This window comes from Oryctolagus cuniculus, chromosome 3, assembly GCF_964237555.1.
Source record: "Oryctolagus cuniculus chromosome 3, mOryCun1.1, whole genome shotgun sequence".
NCBI classification, from domain to species: domain Eukaryota; kingdom Metazoa; phylum Chordata; class Mammalia; order Lagomorpha; family Leporidae; genus Oryctolagus; species Oryctolagus cuniculus.
In genome coordinates, this window is record NC_091434.1 from 8,877,674 (window position 1) to 8,899,021 (window position 21,348).

Consider the following 21,348-nt stretch of genomic DNA (forward strand, 5'->3'; position numbering starts at 1 on the left):
ATAGGGTAATTTTGCAGAGTTAATGTTCACTTGCATTTATCTGTTTTACCTTTGTTTTTTCTTTGATCTCTGGATTTTTTTTTTTTTTTAAGGATTTTTTTTATTGGAGAGGTAGAGTTACAGACAATGAGAGGGAGAGACTGAGAGAGAGGTCTTCCATCTGTTGGTTCACTCCCCAGATGGCCGCAATGGCCAGAGCTGCGCTGATCAGAAGCCAGGAGCTTCTTCCCCGTCTTGCACTCTGGTGCAGGGGCCCAAGGAGTTGGGCCATCTTCTACTGTTTTCCCAGTTCAAAGCATAGCTGGATTGGAAGAGGGGCAGCCAGGACTAGAATGGCGCCCATATGGGATGCCAGTGGTGCAGGCGGAGGATTAACCTACTGAGCCATGGAGCTGGCCCCAGATTTTATTTTCATATTCTGGATTTGCTTTCTTTTTGGTAGAAAAACTCAGTCTGACCAAAAGTTCATTCATAAAAGATAATTTTGCTTGAAGTAGAATTCTTTGCTGCCATTTAGTTTTAGTATCAGGAAGAAAATATAATTCTCCTGCCTTGTGACTTCCATTGTTGTGTTAGTGAGCTGTTAGTCTGTCCAAAAGTTGAAATTCCCCATTTTTTTCTTTGATATTTAGTAGGTTCATTATGACTTACTTGTAAATGTCTCTAATTATCCTGTTTGGAATCATTTGGGCCCCTTGAATCTCAGGATTGGTATCTTTCATCAGTTCTAGAAAATTCTCAGCCACTATTTAGGTATCCATTTGCTATGTCTGAATAAACATGTTTAATCTCACTTGGTACTCAGCCTATCTTCTAATTTTTAATATTTTGTTCTTTCTGTGCTGTATTTTGTTTTTTTTTTTCTCCTCTTCTACTTTGATAACTTATTTCATTGTCAGACATGCTGCCAGACTTGTATACTGAGTTTTGTTTTTCTTACTGATTCTGTTTAAAATCCATGTTCCTTTTAATAGGTTTTCTAATTTCTTTAATGTTGCTTTTTTTTTGTTTATCCTTTATATCTTTAAACTTAGCAAACATTTTAAGATCAGATAATTCTAATTTCTGAAATCTTTGTGACTGTTTCTGCTATTTGCAAGTTTGCCTTGTTGTGTGTCACCTGTGTCCTATTCATTGTTTTTAGATTATTTGTAGTGTTTCTCTGAGATCTTGAATAAAGGTACCTTTCCTTCGAGAAAGTTTGCTTGTCCTCTGTCCAGTACTTTGCTGGCCCTGAAACCTTGCTGCATGGTGCAGTGTGGTCCTCACCCTGGCAGGAGAGCTTGTTAGAAACACAGCACCTTTGACTTCCTCTCTGCATTTTACTAAGAATCTAAATTTTAACAAGATCCCCAGGTGATTCTGAGGCATATAAATACTAAGCAGCGTTGCATTAAGAAAGATTTGAAGTTTCCTTGGCTTGGAGGCAGATGTGTCACAGGAAGTTAGGTTTAGGATGCCTGCATCCCACATGGGAGTGTAGGGGTTTGAGTCCTGCCTTTCCTCTGATTCCATCCAACTTCCTGTTAATGTGCATCCTGGGGGCAGCAGATGATGGCTCAAGTACTTGCTTGGGTCCTTCCACCTATGTCGGAGTCCCAAAGAGTTGGTGACTACTGGCTTTGGCTAGGCCCAGCTCCGCTCTTGTGGGCATTTGGTTCATGAACCAGAGGATGAAGATGCATCACACTCTTAAATAAACAAAGTAAATTTGAGTGGGTGGTGGTTTGTGAGGGGAGAACGTAGTATTAAAAAATTAAAATTTTTACCTTGAAATTTCTTGGATCACCTAACTAATATGAAATTATTTCTTCAAATCTTGAGGTGTAGATTTTTTCTCGCTCTCCCTCTTCGCCCCAATCTCCATTGTTGTCTCCCTCTGTGCCCCTTGATGCAATTGGGTATGGTATTTCTTATCTCAATCCTGAAGGTGTATCTACTGTGCCCCTTCCCCCACCTTATTTTTTCAGTTCATGAAGACTTAAAAGGTTTGAAATCAGGTTCTTATTTTGAGTTTGGAAGGTAGGATGGGGAAAGCTAATAAAGTAAGCATTAGTTAGTCCTTAGGGAAATATGTATTACAATTCCAGTAATTCCAATAAGATATCACCAGATACTCATCATAATGGCTAACATTTAAAAGACTGGTAGTACCAACTGTGGATCAGGATATGGAGCAACTAGAACTTACATATTTGGCAGTACTGTAAAATAGGACTGGTGCTTGAAAAGTTACTTTATAATATAGATTCGACAGTTCATGTTATTCAAGGGAAGAATATTTGTAGCAGCTTTAGATTTAATAATCATAACTTAGAAACAGCCTCTGTGACCATCAGCAGAAGCATGGAGAAACAATGCGATACATACAAGAGTACTTCAGAAAGTTTGTGGGAAAATGGAATTATGAAATAAGATTATTTTGGTGTAATAATAAAAATCCATGCATGTGAGGAGGGGCCCTAAGAAAGTTCACAGTGGGGGGAGCATTGTGATGCAGCAGGTTGGGATCCAGCTCCCTGCTGATGTTCCTGGGGACGTAGCAGAAGATGACCCAAGTGTGTGGACTCTTACCATCCATGTGGGAGACCTGGATGAAGCTCCTTGCTTCAGCCTGGCCCTGGCCTTTGCATTTATTTGGGGATGAACTAGCAAGGGGAAGATCTCTGTGTCTCCCTCTTCTGTAACTCTATTTCAGATAAATAAATTTTTATAAAGAAAAAAAAATTTGATTTATTTGAAAGTCAGAGTTAGGAAGAAAGGCAGAGAGAGGTCAAATAAATAATTTTTTAAAAATGCTTACAGAAAATACGTGTTATCAAAAGCTAGGTGTGGATTTCAGAATTTTTTTTGCATTGAAATATAGCTTAATTCTGTTTTACATCAACTTTTCCAAGTTCTCTTATACAGTGCAGTACTATTCAACAGTGAGAGTATAAACAATACCCTCAAGCCACGTGGAGTAATCTTGAGGTATTGGGCTGACTGCAGGAAGCTGGATTCTAAGGATACGACTGGCAGTTTTTCATTGTGGGATGTGGGAGAGTCATGTAAAAAATGCAAAAGAGTAGAAGATAATAAAAAGCATGTACATAAAGGCATTTATGTACATATTCTATTTCTATAAAATTCTAGAACAGGCAAAACTAATCAGGTGAAGAAAATGAGAATAGCAGTTGCCGCACTGGGAGGAGAAATGCAGTGATAGGTACCTGATAGGATTTGGGTTTTGTATCACAACTCAGTGAATTTTTAAACATTAAAAATTTGTTTTTTATTTGGGAGACAGACACATGGAGAGGATCTCCCATCCACTGGATTACTCCCCAAATGCCTACAACAGCCAGGGCTGGGCCCGTCCAAAGCCAGGAGCCTATAACTATCTGGGACCCCTGCATGGGTGGTGGGAACCCAAGTACTTGAGCCTACTTCCTAGGTAGGCAGTCAGGCAGGATTTTGGCTTGGAAGCAGAGAATAAGGCACTTAAACATGGAATGAGGGCATCCTGAGCTACAGCTTCTAACTACTGCCCCAATTGCCCCCCCCCCACTGAATTTTATACATAAGATTTTGCATTTGACTGTATCTAAATTTAACTGAAAACATGAAACAAAATTTAAACATTTATGATACAAAATGTTTTGATGCCTGCAACTTTTTTTGAAGTACATTTGAAAAATAGAATGGATGGCTGGACAGCTAGCTGCACTGCCAACAAGAAAAAGGTATATAAATGAGCAGCTGTGGATTCGTATATACTAATGAATGTAAACAACTCTACCGTAGAAACTGTGGTGAGATTATGGGTGTTGAGCATTTTCAATTTTTACATGCTTTGAAAAATTTCCTAGTCAACTGTTGATGAGAGACGATAGTGTGAAATTAATGTGTAAAGTTCAGGAAGGGAATTGGATTTGTGTAATAAGTTTTAGAGATTTTCTTCTGGGGTTTTTTCCTCTCTTGGAAGCCCACCTCCATGCTGCTCTGGCTGGAGGTCTTTGACTCTAATCTTGCTTTAAAAATTTTTTTTCTTCTATGTTTGTACTCATTTGAATGGTAGCCTTAGCCTTATTGTGTTGAATATGAATATGACTTTGCATTTTAAATGTGAAATCATTAGATATAAGTTATTCAGCTAAGAAAATTTTGTTTTAAATTAGCAAACTTGAGAACCATTGGTCCTTATCTATTTTGGTGCGCTGAAGACCCCTCTGTAGCTCATCATTATTACCTCTGTATCCACTAACATAAACATACAAAAAGGATTCTGTGCTTGGTTTGGGGAAAAGGCATTTGCTAATCTGTTCACCTGGGTAGCTGAGTTTTATACATTACTTTAAGTGCCATGTTTAAGGCACCTAAGATTTAGAGAACATATAAAGTGTAACTGGAGATGTTTAGATTTTACCAGCATGGAATACTAAGAGTTGGTTGAAAGATTTAATTGTCTGTCTTATGAAGTTTACTGCTTGTTAGGTGGTTGCACCTCTTATAAGATTTGTGCATAACTTCTTATAAGAGGAATCAATACTTCTGTGTTCAGGATCTCTGAAGACAGGATCATGGGAAAATAAAAATCACTGTGACTATTTATCAAATGGGTGGGGTACAGGAGTTGTTTCCTTTTGTTACCTCATCTCTGAAAGGCATTCTTTTCTTTGGTAACCTTATACTGAGTTAGAATTGGAAGATAATGATTTAAACGATGAATTAATGAAGTATAGGTTATATATATAGGTCAAGGATGATTTGCTTTATATGCATAAGCTTAATTTTTTCATTTCTGATTTTTTTTTTGACAGGCAGAGTTAATGAGAGAGAGAGAGAAAGGTCTCCCTTTTTCCATTGGTTCACCCCCAAAGTGGCCGCTAGGACTGGCGAGTTGCGGCCGGCGCGCTGCACTGATCCAAAGCCAGGAGCCAGGTGCTTCCTCCTGGTCTCCCATGTGGGTGCAGGGCCCAAGCACTTGACCCATCCTCCACTGAACTCGCGGGCCACAGCAGAGAGCTGGACTGGAAGAGGAGCAACTGGGACAGAATCTGGTGCCCCAACCGGGACTAGAAGAACCTGGGGTGCCGGTGCCGCAGGCGGAGGATTAGCCTAGTGAGCCGCGGTGCCTGCCAATTTCTGATGTTTTTGAAAAAGATTTATTTATTTGAAAGGCAGAGTTAGCAGGGAGTGACAGATTTTTCAGCTGCTGGTTTACTGCTCAAATGCCTACAGTGGCTAGGGCTAGGCCAAAGCCGAGAGCCTGGAAGTCCATTTGGGTTTCCCATGTGCGTGGCAGGGGCATAGGCACTTGGGCCATCTTCTGATATTTTCCCAGGGCCATTACCAGAGAGCTGAAAGGATTGGAAGTGGACCAGCTGAGACTTGAACCTCCACTCATGGGATGCTAACTTTGCAGGTGGCAGCTTAATTGGCTGTGCTACTGTGATGGCCCCCAAAAGAGACTGCTCTAGGTCTGGCATTTGGCCTAGGGGTAAGTCCCAGGTTAGGGCCTAGGACAATTACATCATATGACTGTGCTTGGGTACATGTGGTGACTGCTCCCAATTGACCTTCTTGCTGATTCAGAGGGCTCTAAGAGGCAGCTGTGATGGCTGAAGAAATTGGGTTCCTGCCACCCACAATAGAGACCTGGATTGAGTTCCTAAAACCCGTCTTCTGCCCGGCTCGGGCCTGGTCCAGCCATATCTGTTTTGGGCACTTGAGAAGTAAAGTGGATGGGTGCTCTCTTTTTGCTGTCTCTCTGCCTCTCAGATGATGATAGACAGTTCCTTAACTGTGGGGAGCAACTGAGACTAGACTAAGTTACTGGAATTAAGACTTATTCTATGCATCTGCTCTCCCACAATATGGCGCTGGGGAGGAGTAAACTTCTACGCAGCTGCCTCTCGCCAATTTGACTGATAAGCTGCAGGAGCTGATCCTGCTCCTGATTGGAGGAGAGCAGCGTGCTCGGCGTGTGGGCAGCAGAGTTGGGATTGGTGGAAGAGGACTATAAAGGAGGAGAGAGACAACATGCACCGGGAACATCTAAGGGGAACACCTGAGCAGCTCCTGAGAGGGCCTGCCGGCGGTGTGCCGCTCCTCCGCGGAAGCGGGGCAAATGGCAGAGGGTGCCACCCCTCCATGGAGGTGGAGGGGTCAGCAGCCAACCCGGGAAGGGCCGAGCAGACAAAAGAACAGTGCAGGGTCCTGTGTCGTTCCTCCGCAAATGGGGGAGCGACACTTAACACTGACGAATACCCAGTGTTCATGTTCTATCAATGCCTGTATTTTGTTGATGTCTGTTAGAATTTAATATGTAGATTCTCTTTTTCCTCTTGGAGTATTTTACTTTGGGTTAGCTTTTTTTATTATTATTAAAGATTTACTTATTAAAAGAGTTACACACAGAAACAGAAAGATCTTCCATCTGCTGGTTCAATCACCAGATGCCAAATGGCCGCAGTGGCTGGAGTTGGACTGTCCTGAAGCCAGGAGCTTTTTCCTGGTCTCCCATATGGGTGCAGGGACACAAGCACCTGGGCCATCTTCCGCTGCTTTTGCAGGCCATTAGTAGGGAGCTGGATCCGAAGTGGAGCAGCCAGGAATCAAACAAGTTCCCATATGGGAGGCTGGTGCTGCGCGTGGTGGCTTTACCTGCTGTGCCACAGCGCTGGCCCCTTGGGTTAGTTTTTGTAACTTAATGCAATATAGCTATTACCTCGACTGGACAAATGAGGAAACTAAGGCATAGTTAAGAAATTGCTCTAGCATGATTTAAGAAGTTATTTCATGGTTTGAATTTACTTTGGAAATAAGTACTCTTCATCATTTCTCTATGTTCTCCATTATTGACATTTAGGTATATTTTTCCAGCCATTTTTCTTAAACAGGTAGTTTTTTCCCTTTTTAACCTTTGTGTTTCAGCTTAACATATCCCTTCAAAAAGCTGTTATTTGGACTCAACCCAAAGGACCATTTTATGTCCTCTTTCCTTTATTCTCTACTGCCTATTTTTCAACTGTCCTTCATGACATTTACCAATTGTTTTGCCTTCCTAGTTAAGCATAAGCTCCATCTTGACAAAGATTATTATTTATAAAGTTTATTTCTGTACCTATGTGCAGACCCAGAAAAAGCTCCAGGCTCCTGGTTTTGGCCTGGCATATCCATATGGGATGCCGGCATTGCAATCCGTGGCTTAACTTGCTACGCCACAATGCCGCCCCCACTCCCCTCACCTCCCCCAAAAAAGAGAATTTTGGCACTTGGGAAATAGGCCTTCAAACATTTGTTAGAGGAGTTGCTAGTGTTTTGTCCTTGGATATCTGTTTAGTATATATACATTTACCTCTTTGCTTTTGAGGACCTGTAAGTATACCCTGGAATTGATCAAGTGTACTTATTAATAACCATTCCCCTACTGAGAACATTTGGATTATTTCCCTTTCTCTCCTGGTCATATTGCAGGGAGCATTTTGATTATATACATTCTGGTATACTAGTACAAGTTATTACTTCAGCTTTGATTCCTAGAAGGTTCTTAGAATTGAAATAGCTGAATCTTAGGGATATGTGTGGCAGTTTTTATTTATGGGATCTGAAGGAGTCATATTTACGTTGCAAAGGAATAGGAGATGATATGTAGTGATACCAAAATATAGTGGTGTAAACCTGTGTCAGATCTCAAACTTAGCTGATATTAGAATAACAAATTGGTTATCTTTTAAGAGATTTATTTATTTGTCCACAAAGAAGGAGAGAGAGAGAAAGAACTTTCATCGCTGGTTCATTCTCCAAATGGCTACAATGGTTGGGTTTGTGCCATGCCAAAGCCAGGAGCCCGGAGCTTTGTCTAGGTCTGCTATGTGGGTGCAGGAGCCCAAGCACTTGGGCTATCCTCCACTGCTTTCCCAGGTACATTATCAGGGAGCTGGATTGGAAATGGAGCAGCTGGGACCTGGACTGGTGCCCAAATGGGATGCTGGCATCACAGGTGGCAGCTTAGCCTGCTATGCCACAATGCCAACCCCCCAAATTGGTTATTTAAAAAAAAGTTTTATTCTTCTTATCTCCTAGTAAGGCCCAGGTATTTGAATTAAAAAGCAATAATGACTTAGATTTGTGAACAATAACTTTAATATTTTTCTTTTTGTTGGTTTGCACATCTGGCATAATATAGAGGCAGTCATTAGCACCTGCTTCTGGTGAAAATCCTAATCTAGAAATGTGGGGCACTGGCTCTGTAGAGTATGGCATTCTAAATATGATTTGTGGGCCCTCGCTGTGGCGTAGCGGGTAAAGTCGCTGTCTGTATCCCATATGGACGCTGGTTCAAGTCCTGGCTGCTCCAATTCCAATCCAGCTCTCTGCTGTGGCCTGGGACAGCAGCAGGGGATGGCCCAAGTCCTTGGGCACCTGCATCTGTGTGGGAGATCTGGAAGAAGCTCCTGGCTCCTGGTTTCAGATCGGTGCAGCTCAGGCCATTGTGGCCATTCGGGGAGTGAACCAGTGGATGGAAGACCTCTCTGCCTCTCCTCTCTCTGTGTAACTCTGACTTTCAAATAAGTAAATAAATATTAAAGAAAATATGATTTGTTTTATAATTTGAAAAACATTTTTGAGACTTTCTTACTTTGAATATATGAAGGGTCTTCAGAAAGTTGATGGCAAATGCATTTGGAAGAAACTGCATGCATTTAATTTATTTAAGTTTATTTTTTACTTATTTGAAAGATGGAGATCTTCCATCTGCTGGTTCACTCCCTAAATGCCCACAACTGGAACTATAGCTAGGCCAGGCCAAAGACAAGAGACAGGAATTCTGTTAGGGTCTTCTACTTGGGTGGCAGGAACCCACAACTTTGAGCAGCCATCTTCTGCTCCCCAGTGTGCACATTAGCAAGAAGCTAGATCAGAAGTGGAGGTGAGACTTTATCCCAGGAACTCCAATATGGGATGTAAGTGTCCCAAGCATCCCAAGTGGCAACTTAATCTGTTATGCCACACTACCCACCAGCATTTCCTTCCTTTCCCTTCCCTCCCTACCTCCTTATCTCCCTCTCCATCCATCCATCCATCCATCCATCCATCCATCCATCCATCCATCCATCTCTCTCTCTCTCTTTCTCTCTATCTTTCCATCCATCCCCCGCCCATAGGATCCTGTTAGCCCATATGGGATGCTGGCACTGAAGCAGTGGCTTTAGCTGCTATGCCATAGCTCCAGCCCCGCCCACTAGTATTTAAAAAGTATTTTTGTACCAAAGTAAACTTACCTTTTGATTCCAGTTTTCCATGGACTTTATGATGTACCCTCATAATTCTTGTGGCATGCATGATCTTAAAAATGTCACATTGTACATTATTTACATTGTTACATTTTCTCCCTAACTTTTGAGTTAAAACTCATGGCTTGTTTTCCTCTGAGTCTAACCATAAAGTTAGTGATATTTTTTCTTGAAGATTTCTGCAGGTTGGAACATGATTGATGGCAGGTTACATACTCTTGGTTTAGAAAGGATTGTACCAATCCATGATTATTACAATGTTGAAATATTTTTTATTGCTGCAAAGCAGACATAGGCTTTCTAATTTAAGCTGTGTTAAAGAGATTAACCTCTGTGATCTCATTATTATTTGGAGTTCATAGCAGTGACAAGAACATGAATTTGAAATGAATATTGCGAAAGTATGGTGCCTTATGCTATGTCTGTATGGGCTAAAGGTCATTTACCAAAGTTGTTTCTGTCCTTAGGGAGCACCTTGCTGTAATCTACTTTGTATTTCACTTTAACAACTGATCCTTAACCAGGCTGGAGTCTGCTCTCCCTTCCTTGGGGGAGGGCTGTATTTGCATATCATTCTCTCTGAGTAGCTTTTTCCTTTTGATGATCAACTGTTCCTAAAAAGTGGAGTTGTTAAAAATTATTCCTTACAGAGATTTAACATGTTCCATTTAAGAAAAGCTGAAATTATCGTTAGAGTCTTATAAAATTTGGAACACAGGACTATTTAATACCTTTTTTCCTTTTGTCTTTATTTGTGGGTAGATAAAAAAGTACGTCTTTAAGAGGATGTACTAAAAATGCTAGTGATAAGCTGACCTACTGCCCTCACCAACTGGCTAGTTTTGGTGAACTGCAAGATTGCAGACATGTTAAAACTGGGTCTCTGAACCATTTTTGGCATGTGGGCTAAATGTTGCTGACTATAGTCTATAATCTTTGAGACTTTAAGAAGAATAACATTAAGTCCAAATAGTATTCTGAAGGATTACACGAGCTATACGAACTAAGACAGGATTTATATATTAGGGAATCAGTTGCTTTGTATGTTAGAAATACTTTGGCTGTGTGATAAATTGATCATCAGAGTATGAGCAAAGTAGACTTTACATCTGTTTTTGATCTTGTTGATTGTCACTTTCATTTCTCCTTGCTCTTTTTATAATCTGTTAATCAGATAAAATAAGCTAGGCATGTTCTCACTTGCTTCCAGTTGTAATCTTCTTGTGCCTCAGAAATTGATAAACTTTCCTTCTTCTTCCAACTTTATGCTCTTAAATTTCCCTCATCCCCGCCCATAGGATCCTGTTAGTAAACTTACACTTATTTCGGCTCCTTTTCTTAGTAATTCTTAAACATTACAGAGTTTGGCTGGTGCTGGGGCTCACTTGGCTAATCCTCCGCCTGCAGCGCTGGCACCCCGGGTTCTAGTCCCAGTTGGGGCACCGGATTCTGTCCCGGTTGTTCCTCTTCCAGTCCAACTTTCTGCTGTGGCCCGGGAAGGCAGTGGAGGATGGGTCAAGTGCTTGGGCCCTGCACCCACATGGTGGACCAGGAGGAAGCACCTGCCTCCTGGCTTTGGATCAGCACAGCTGCTGGCTGTAGCAGCCATTTGGGGTGGGGAGTGGGGGTGAACCAATGGAAGGAAGACCTTTGTCTGTCTGTCTGTCTGTCTCTCTCTCTCTCTCTCTCTCTCTCTCGGTCTAACTCTGCCTGTCAAAAGATTATAGAGTTTGACATTTGGCTTGTAAATAAATATATAGTACAGAACTGCTAATTGTACATTACCTCTTTCCTAAATCAGAGTGAAATAGTAGACTGTCCCAAATGGTTTTATAGAAACTTTTTCTTTTTTTGGTCATTTTTTTACTCTAGTTTCTTTTATATTCATAATAATGGACTTGTGGACATCCCCCTTTTTCAGATTGTTATTTAATTATACTTAATGGGCACTCATTCCATGCTAACTATCATGTTCAGATAAAGTTTTAAGAGCCTTATTTACATTGTGTCTTATAGTTAGACCCTAGAATTTATAACTGAGTTTAACCGAGAAGGAAATATAGGGGAAGGCAAGGTAGTTGTCGATCTTTTTAAGTAACAGAGCCAGGATTTGAGCCCGGAAGAGGGCCATGGAGCAGCAAGCTCCTTGGGAGTGGCTCTTGTCTTCTTGCCTTTGCACCTCAGCACCATGTTAAAGATAGGCTTACTTGGAGTTTCCTTATTTGTACAACAGGAATCATGCAATGGCTTAGGCTCATTGGCATACTTAAGTTTTGTTATTAGAGTAAACAAATTTATTAAACTTTATACGGATTAGGTTTATTACCATTGATATTTGTCTCCAAGTTCATAATCTGAGGCCAAATCCAGCTTCTTTGGAAGATCACATCTAAATGGAATCCCCAAGAAATTAAGGGGAACACACCGCACAAGCATGATTCACTTTCAATATCAGTTCCAAAGGCTGAAAACTTTCTGCAGATACTGTGTGGTACAAAATAGCTTTTAAAAAATTTATAAAAACTTATGTATTAACTTTATTGGAAAAATAATGTATCTTTAGAGTTGTCTCTCAAATAGGTACTAAGTAATGATTATAGGAGAGTAATTACATATTAACTGACTCTTGAACCATTTATGATTCTGAACCTAGTTTCCATACTTTGAACATTTGACTGGGAATTGCTACCACATCCTAAAATTACTTTTTGCAGTTAATTCTTTAAAGATGTATTTTTTCACTTGAAAATCAAAGATAGACCATCTCTGTTCATTCACTCTTCGAATGGCTCTAGTAACAAAGGCTGGGCAAGCCTGAAGCCAGAAGCTGGGAACTCCATCAGGGTCTCCTGTGTGGGTGGCAGGGGCCCAAGTACTTGAACCATCATCCACTGATTGCCAGGCACAGTAACAGGGAGCTGGATTGGAAGCTGAGTAGTGGGAACTCTGACCAGCACTATAGTATGAGATGTGGGTGACTGCCGCATTGTTAAATTTAAGAATCAGTTTTTTTCCCTCTATTTGAAAGGCAGAGTTACAGAGAGGGAGAGACAGGTACAGGCGCTGGTTTGTGTCCTGGCTGCTCCACTTCCAATCCAACTCCCTGTAATGTGCCTGGGAAAGCAGTGGAAGATGTCCTGAGTGTTATGGGCCCTTGCCACCCATGTGGGAGACCAGGAAGCTTCTGGCTCCTGGCTTCAGCCTGGGCCACCACCAGCCCCATTGAGTCATTTGAGAAGTGAACCAGCAGATGAAAGATCTCTCTCTCTCTCTCTCTCTCTCTCTCTCTCTCTCTGTGTGTGTGTGTGTGTCTCTCCTCCTCTCTCTGTAACTCTTTCAAATAAAAAAAAAAATCTTTAAAAAAGTTTGTTTCGTATACTTTGAAAGACAGAGTGGCAGAAACAGAGAAAGTCTTCTGGTGTATACCTTAGATTCCTACAGTAGCCAAGGATGGGCCAGGCAGAAGCTGAGAGCCTAGAACTCCATGCTGGTATTCCACGTGGATGACAGGAACATAAGTATTTGAGTCCTGACTTGCTGCCTTTCAGGGTACCCATTAGCAGAAACTCCGCTGGTAGTGGTGGTGCTGAGAATTAAACCAAGTGCTGTGATACGGGATGCAGGTGTCCCAAGCAGCAGCAATACCTGTTGTGGCACGACACCTGCCTCACATGTCTTTCTTTTTAATTTTTTTTTTTTTTAAAGTTTCTTTCCTTTCTTTTTGGGAAGGTAGAGAGACCGATAGATCATCCATCCACTGGTTCAATCCTCAAAGGCCCACAACAGCCAGGGTTAGGCCAGGCCAAAGCCAGGAGCTGGAATTCAATCTGAGTCTGCCATGTGGATGGCAGGGACCCAAGTACTGAAGACGTCATCTGCTACCTCACAGCTGTGCATTAGCAGGGAGCTGGATCAGAAGTGGTGCAGCTGAGACGAGAACCAGCACTCCAGTGTGGCCTGGGAACATTCCTAGTGGAGTCCTAACTGTGCCAAATGCCCTACTCCTACTCCTCATATCTTGGAGGGACCTTTTTATAATGGTGCATGCAAATTTGATCCTTGTCTCTGTCTTTGAATGTTTACGTAGTATTTTTTTTAATTCAGTGCTTACACTGGTAATATGAAATCTTTGATTAAAGCTAATTTAGTAAATGTGAGTGTGTGTGACAGAAATAACCTTTTCTATATTATTGGTTCAAAATATAACTCAAGAAAACCTTTCGTGTTACAATGCAAAGAATCTCTTAAAACAGTAATAATTTTAAGTATGATTAATATGCATTGTTTGGTACCAGTTTCTGTAATGTTACATCGTTTGTTGTCTTCCTTCTCCAGTAAATAGAAATAATGAAAGAACTCTATTTGGAGTTCTGAAATGGAGGCTTAAGAGACTTTGTGAAAAGTTTGATATATACAAGTCCTCATTCTTTATATCATAGTAATATTGGGTTGTTCTGTCAGTTAAACTGCTTTTCTGAATATCAGCATTTTATCTGTTCAGTAATTAAATTTTTATAGAAAGTTCAGATTGGTTAAGAGTTGTGTTTTGAGCTGAGTTGTTACACTTACAAAATACTTTGACAATTTGTCCTTCCATCTAAAGCAGATAACGTACTGGCTTTACAGAATAGGTAAATGAAATATAGAGAGAAATTGTCCAAGGTTTGGCCAGTAGAATGGATATTGAAATCCAGGTTATCTGAGATGGTTGCTAAGTTTTGTTTTATTTAAGATTATTTTTTTAAAATTTTTATTTGTTTAAGAGACATAGTTACAGAAAGGTCTTCCATCCGCTGGTTCACTACGCAAGTGGCTGAAATGGCCAGAGCTGGGCCAATCCGAAACCAGGAGCCAGGGGCTTCCTCTGGATCTCCCACGTTGGTACAGGGGCCCAAGCACTTGGGTCATCTTCCACTGCTTTCCCAGGCCATAGAGTAGATAGCTGAATGGGAAGAGGAGCAGCCGGGACGTGAACTGATGCGCACATGGGATGCCAATGCTGCAGGGAAGGCTTAGCTTACTATGCCACAGGGCTGGCTCTGGTTGCTGAGTTTTCTGTATGTGACCTGCTTTATCTTCATTTCTCCATTAAGATAGTATGATTTTGGGGCCGGCGCTGTGGCGCAGCGGGTTAACGCCCTGGCCTGAAGCGCTGGCATCCCACATGGGTGCTGGTTCTAGTCCCGGGTGCTCCTCTTCCAATCCAGCTCTCTGCTATGGCCTGGGAAAGCAGTAGAAGATGGCCCAGGTCCTTGGGCCCCTGCACCCATGTGGGAGACCTGGAAGAAGCTCCTGGCTCCTGGCTTCGGATCAGCGCAGCTCCAGCTGTTGCGGCCATCTTGGGAGTGAACCATCGAACGGAAGACCTCTCTCTCTCTCTCTGCCTCTCCTCTCTGTAACTCTGACTTTCAAATAAATAAATAAATTAAAAAAAAAGATAGCATGATTTTATAGTTTCTTTTGTATTTTTTATTTCATTTGTTATTCATAGCAATACTGTCAAGTTGGCATGACATATATTTTTAATTCTATGAGGAATTTGGAACTAAGAGGTTGTGATTTATTTGTACAGCTTTATTTAAACTACTTTAATACCTGTTCTGTCACATAACTTAAGCCAAGGTGTTTTGACTTCAGGTACAGTGCTTGTTTCTGTACAGGACATGATACATGGAAACAAAGACATTTGTAACTGTGCTTTGTATTTTTGACTTGAGATTTCTTGATATGTTCTATGAAAAACCTAAGTTAATTTGATTTGCTGGATTCTGGACCCGTGTGCTTTGCTTTTGGTATAGTCCTAACATTTTCTAACATATTCATTAGTCAGACTTCACAGCTTAATATGACAGTGGCCCGAAGGTTGTAAGGTCGTTGAATACAATTTCTGTTTACCTTTTAGTATACTTATTTTTTGTGTTAATGCTGTGTGCATTGGATAAGTTTTGGTTTTCACCTTTTTTCTTTCAGTGAATGGTAGTGTCTAGAAAGGGTATGTCCCTTCAAGAGAGAGGTGCCAATGTCCAACCGGCCTAATAACAATCCAGGGGGGTCACTGCGACGTTCACAGAGGAACACTGCCGGGGCCCAACCACAAGACGACGCGGTAGGAGGAAGGTATGTACCTCGTGGCAACCTGAGAATGAATTGACAGCAAAGAGGATGTTTTTGAAAACCTCATTATGGGGACCAAAACTGGAATGGTTCACTGCAAATGGACTTTTTTCCTAATTTTTGAGCCAAATATCACAAAACTATAACCGTGAACTATTTGTAAAGCATTCTCCAAACAATCTAGGCTCAAAAAATAGTTCAGTTTTTTACATCGTCAGATATCTAATTTAGGGTCACTAGCATAATGGTGTTACGTTTTGTTTGCCCCTTCTCCTCACTTTGCAAAACATGCTACAGCACATCTAATAACCAGTGTGGTTTTTACCCTATGTCTCTCTGTGTGTGTGTTTAAGATTTTATTTATTTCTTTGAAAGGTAGAGTTAGAGAGAAATGTCTTCATCCATTGGTTCACTCCCCAAATGGCTGCAACTGCCAGAGCTGAGCTGATCTGAAGCCAGGAGCTTCTTCGGGGCCTCCCATTCAGGTCCAGGGACCCAACCCCTTGGGACATCCTCTATTGCTTTCCCAGGCCATAGCAGAAAGCTGGATTGGAAGAAGAGCAGCCAGGACTGGAACCAGTACCCATATGGGATGCCCGCACTGCAGGCAAAGGCCCAGCCCTTTATGCCACAGTGCATGCCCCCTGTGTGTCTTAACTCAATGACAGTTTATTGAAAGGAAGCTTCATTGGTTTTAGGAACTTGAGTTTTGGTACTTGATTTTGATTTTTTTCTCATCATGCTTTTTGTGGATGTCTTTGTTAGTGTCAGTTTTCTGAGCATTTTGTTAGTGATCTAGTGTTGGTCTTTTTAGTTATAATAGTTGTATGTGGGCTGTTGTGAAGAATTAGATGTATTCTGTTGAATGTAAAATTTCAGATCTGAGTCTGCCATTCTTTAGGAATTATTCAGAACTCTACTTGCAAGGTCTACTATAATCCAGCAACAGAGATCATGTTTAGTTTACAGCCAATGTGGGTTAAATTCTGATAGGATTACTTGATAAACAGTTTGAATCATAACAGGATATTGTCTGGCAAATTGTAAAAAAAAAACCCTCCAAAAACTTTACATATGAAATGTACAGAATAAATTGAAACACACTGTGTTCACAGTGGTTAAGCATGTAGACTTTGGACTAAAATAGCTGCGTGTGATTTCTTTCTTTGCCATTAAACAACTGTGTGATTTTCTGTTAAGGATTTTGGGAAACCTCAGTTTCTTAGTCTACACAGTGGCATTTCTGTTTTGTAGCATTATTAACGTCGTTATTGTAGTTTGCTAAACTCTTAACGTGATGGTCGGAAGATGGCCCAGGTGCTTGGGCCTCTGCTGACCATGTGGGAGATCTGGAAGAAGCTCTTGGCTTGAGTCTGGCCCAGTGGTGGCTGTTGGGGGCCATCTAGAGCATGAACTGATGGATGGAAGATCTCTCTCTCTCTGTAACTGTTGATTTTCAAGTAAATAAATAAATGTTTTTTTAAAAAATAAGAATATCATTCTCATAATAGAAATATTACATAATTTTAGAGAAATTTGAACATATGGAAAAGTTAAAAGAAAAATGTCACATTTGCTCAATCCAGTTAGAGTGGTTGCAGGTGACATAGGTGTATTTTTCCTTGGTCTTTCAAAACTGCATGTATATATGTGCATGTTACTTTTTCACGCATGCTCTCTCTCTCTCTTTAAGGTTTTTGTTTATCTGAAAGGCAGAGATACAGAGAGAGAAGCCAGGAGTTGGGGGAGATCAAGAGAGATCTTCCATCTGCTGGTTTACTCCCCAAATGGCAGCAACAGCCAGGGTTGGGCCAGGCCGAAGCCAGCAGCCAGGAACTTCTTCTGGGTCTCCCATTTGGGTTCAGGGGCCTAAGTACTTGGGCCGTCCAAAGTGCATTAGCAGAGAGCTGGATTGGAAGTGGAGCAGCTGGGACTTGAACTGGGTTTCCAAATGGGATGCCTACACTGCAGGGGGAAACTTAATCTTCTGTGCCACAGCACTGGTCCTGTAACTTTTGAACGATACAGTTTTATATGTATTAAAGTTGTATTCACTCATGAACTGACAAACATTTTGGTTTATCATAATGTATCACTTCTAAAATCCACAGTGGTATTTCAGCACTGTTAACTGTTTCTATAAATCTACAAAACGAAATATGATTTTAGGGCCTGCTTTGTGGCATAGCAGGTAAGTGGCAGCTTGCTGCTCCACATCCAATCCAACTTCCTATTAACTGGTGCCCTGGGAGGCAGCAGGTGAGGGCTCAAGTACTTGGGTCCCTGCTACCCACAGAGGAGACACAGATGGAGTTCTGAGGCATCCTTAAACAGCAGCTTAAGCAGTAGTCCAAATGGCTGGTCTTCAACAATTTTCTTTCTTCCTTCCCTCCTTCCTTCCATTTTTTTGGACAGGCAGAGTTAAACAGTGACAGAGAGAGAGACAGAGAAAAATCTTCCTTTTTCCGTTGGTTCACCCTCAAGTGGCCGCTGCATCCAGCACACTGTGCCGATCCAAAGCCAGGAGCCAGGTGCTTCTCCTGGTGTTCCATGGGGTGCGGGGCCCAAGCACTTGGGCCATCCTCCACTGCACTCCCTGGCCACAGCAGAGAGCTGGCCTGGAAGAGGAGCAACCGGGACAGAATCCGGTGCCCCAACCGGGACTAGAACCCTGGGTGCCGGCGCTGCAGGCGGAGGATTAGCCAAGTGAGCCATGGCGCCGGCCGCCAACAATTTTCTATTTGTTATTATTTATTTAAAAGTTAGAGTGACAGAGAAATAGAGATTGATCTTCCATCCCCTGGTTCATTTCCTAAATGTCCACAATGCCTGGGGCTGGGCCAGGTCAAAGCCAAGAGCCAGAAAGAAGCTTCTTCTGGGTCTTTCATAGGGTGGCAGGGACCCAGCACTTGGGCCATCTTCTGCTTTCCCAGTGGAGATGCCTGTATGGGATGTCAGCATTGCAGGTGGCAACTTTAACCACTGCATCACAATGCAGGTCCCTCACAGTTTTCAACTTAACGTATCTTTGAACAAAGAAATTCCTCATTAAAGAAGGCCATTTTATCTATTATTTAAAAAAAAAATATATATGTGTTTACGTTTAGGAGGCAGAGACAGTCTTTACCTTTGATAACTCTGTCACTAATTTGTGTGATTTTCCACATAATTAAAAGTTGTTTTAAACCATGTTAGTTTTTTAATTATTATTATTTTTTAAAGATTTATTTGAAAGACAGTTACAAGGAGAAGTAAAGACAGAGAGAGAAGTCTTCCATTAGCTGGTTCACTCCCCAAATGGCTGCAGTGGCTGGAGCTGAGTTGGAGCTGATCTGAAGCCAGGAGCCAGGAGCTTCTTCCTAGTCTCCCGTGTGGGTGCAGAGGGGCCCAAGGATTTGGGCCGTCCTCTGCTGCTTTCCCATGCACATTAGCAGGGAGCTGGATCAGAAGTAGAGCAGCCAGGACTCAAACTGGTGTCCATATGGGATACCGGTGCTGTAGGTCAGCACTTTAACTCACTGTGCCACAGCGCCAGCCCTTAAAACCTGATGTTTAAATGATTGGTGTTGCCAGAGGTAGTGTTAAAAAAAAAAAAAAAAAAAAAAATCAATCATTTGCAACAAAATGGAAGAATCTAGAAAACATCATACTTAGTGAAATAAGCCATTCCCAAAGGGAAATATATGTTCTCCCTGATCTGTGACAACTAACTGAGCACCTAAAAGGAAACCTGTAGAAGTGAAATGGACACTATGAGAAGCAATGACTTGATCAGCCCTGGTCCTGACTGTTGAGGACCAGCTTATTTTATTCTTTTTACTATTTTCTTTTTCTACTTAATACCATGGGTTGAAGTCTTTACTTAACATAGAATTATTCGTAGGTATTTAAATCCAATTGAAAATTGATCCCTGTAAAAAATAAGAGTGGGAATAAGAGGGGAAGGAGATACACAATTTGGCACAGGTTCCCATGGACTTACCCCTCAGGGTAAAGCTGAAAACTTGCCATGGAACACCAAACCCCATCAAGTTGGGAGGTACTAATGCCATCTTACTAGATAAAATGATCATTTTAAGTGTATAACTTATAAAGATAGGAGTAAGTGTCAGAGGGATCACATACATAAGACCAAGTGTCTGGGTATAACAATAGAATTAAAAAGGAGAGAATGATCCAACATCAGAAGCAAGCCACATAGCAGACTCATAAAATGAAAATGCCCTAAACAGCACTCGAGACTCAGAATTAGCCCTTAAGGCATTCGGATCTGGCCAAAAAGCCCATGAGAGCATTTTAGGCATGGAAAGCCAATAGATACTGTGGCAACAAATGACCTACATGAAAGATCTCTGTGAGTCAGATCCTGATGGAAAGAAGGGGCCATCAAAGGAGGAGATATCTTTTCTCTAAAGGGAGGAGAGAATGTCCACCTTGCTTATGGCCTTGTCTAAATACTGAGGGAGTCTATGGACTCCAAAGGCTTCCATAGCCTTGGCAGGTCATGTCAAGAGCCTTGGGTGATCTCTGATGTCATACATAAGAGTATCCATTGTTAAATCAACAGGAATCACTGTGTACTTGCCCCCCATGTAGGACCTCTGTCCTTAATGAGTTGTACTATGAGAATTAACAGTGAAACTAGTCTTCAAACAGTACTTTACACTTTGTGGGTGCAAACTTGAAAGCTTTACTTAATGTAGAGTTGGTCTTCTGTATGTAAGGATAATTAGAAATGAATCTTCATGAAGAAAGGCATGGGAGAGGGAGTGGGAGGGGGACGGGAGTGGGGATGGGAGGGCGGGTATGGAGGGAAGAACTGCTATATTCCAAAAGGTATGCCTATGAAATTTATATTTATTAAATAAAAGCTTTCTAAAAAAAGGCTTGGTGTTGCATGGCTGTCTCATAATTTAATAGTAGCTTTGAATATTTAGATACGTTTTCTGTTTGTTTTTACGTGGATAACTATAATCATTGGCAAGTTATAGAAATTTATAGCAAAATTTTTATCCCTTAAGAATATAATTTAGGAGATACTGGCTCATCTAAATATTATTTTTCTTCTTGACTTGGCTTTTTTTTTTTTTTTTTTTTTTTTAAAGATGTTTATTTTAAAGGCAGAAACCTAGTGGTTTTTCCTCAATTGCCTCCAAGAGCCTGAGCTGGACCATCCTAAAAATAGGAACCCAGAACTCCATCTGGGTCTCCAGTAGTGGGTAGCATGGACCCAAGTACTTGAGCCTTCACCTGCTGCCTCCCAGGGTACACATTAATAGGAAGCTGGATTGGAAGTAGAGTCTGGGATTCCTGTAAGTGATTGTGGACATCCAGAGTGATACCTTAACTGCTATGTGAAAGGCCCTTCCCTTAACTTCTTTTGCTTGTAATAGAATTTCAGGACTGGAAGGAACTTTGAAGATCTTCTTATCAAACCCCAGGCTATTTTGATTAAATCTTAAAAAAAAAAAAATTGGAGTAAGAGGGAGAGACAGAAAGAGATCTTCTATCCATTGGTTCACTCCTAAGATGCTGCAACAGCCAGTGGTGAGCCAAGCCAAAGCCAGGAGCTTCATCTGGGTCTCCCTTGTGAATGATAGGATTGCAAGCACTTGGGCCATCTTCTGCTTTTTCCTGGTCATTAGCATGTAGCTGGATTGGAAGTGGAGCAGTGGAGCAACTGGGACAGGAAGCACCACCCTAATGGGATGCCTGTGTTGTAAGTGGCAGCTTACCTGCTGTGCTACAATGCCTGCTCACGAGAGAGTTTTGAGCCTTGTAGAGTATGCTGTATTAACAGTGATCTCTTCTGTAAGGCACCACTGCAGCAAATTTTTATTTGAAGTCAGGATTGGCATTAATTGGAAGAAAACAAGTAATTATGACTATATTTTTGTTCTCACGTGGCTCCTGTTAACAGCTTCCTTAAGTGAAATGCTGTTATGGTGGCTTT

The 21,348-nt window shown here is 41.5% G+C and overlaps 1 protein-coding gene across 29 annotated transcripts in view; it reads left to right on the top strand.

Annotated features, from left to right (window-relative positions):
* TRIP12 (thyroid hormone receptor interactor 12) overlaps nucleotides 1–21,348 on the top strand; it is a 153,631-nt gene that overhangs the window by 26,963 nt on the left and 105,320 nt on the right. For all 29 annotated transcript variants that reach the window (XM_051849049.2, XM_070070086.1, XM_070070091.1 and 26 more), the window contains one exon: nucleotides 15,252–15,398. In XM_051849049.2, coding sequence (XP_051705009.1) covers nucleotides 15,301–15,398 — 98 coding nt within the window. In that variant the 5' untranslated portion in view covers nucleotides 15,252–15,300. The remainder of the gene's footprint in view (nucleotides 1–15,251; nucleotides 15,399–21,348) is intronic.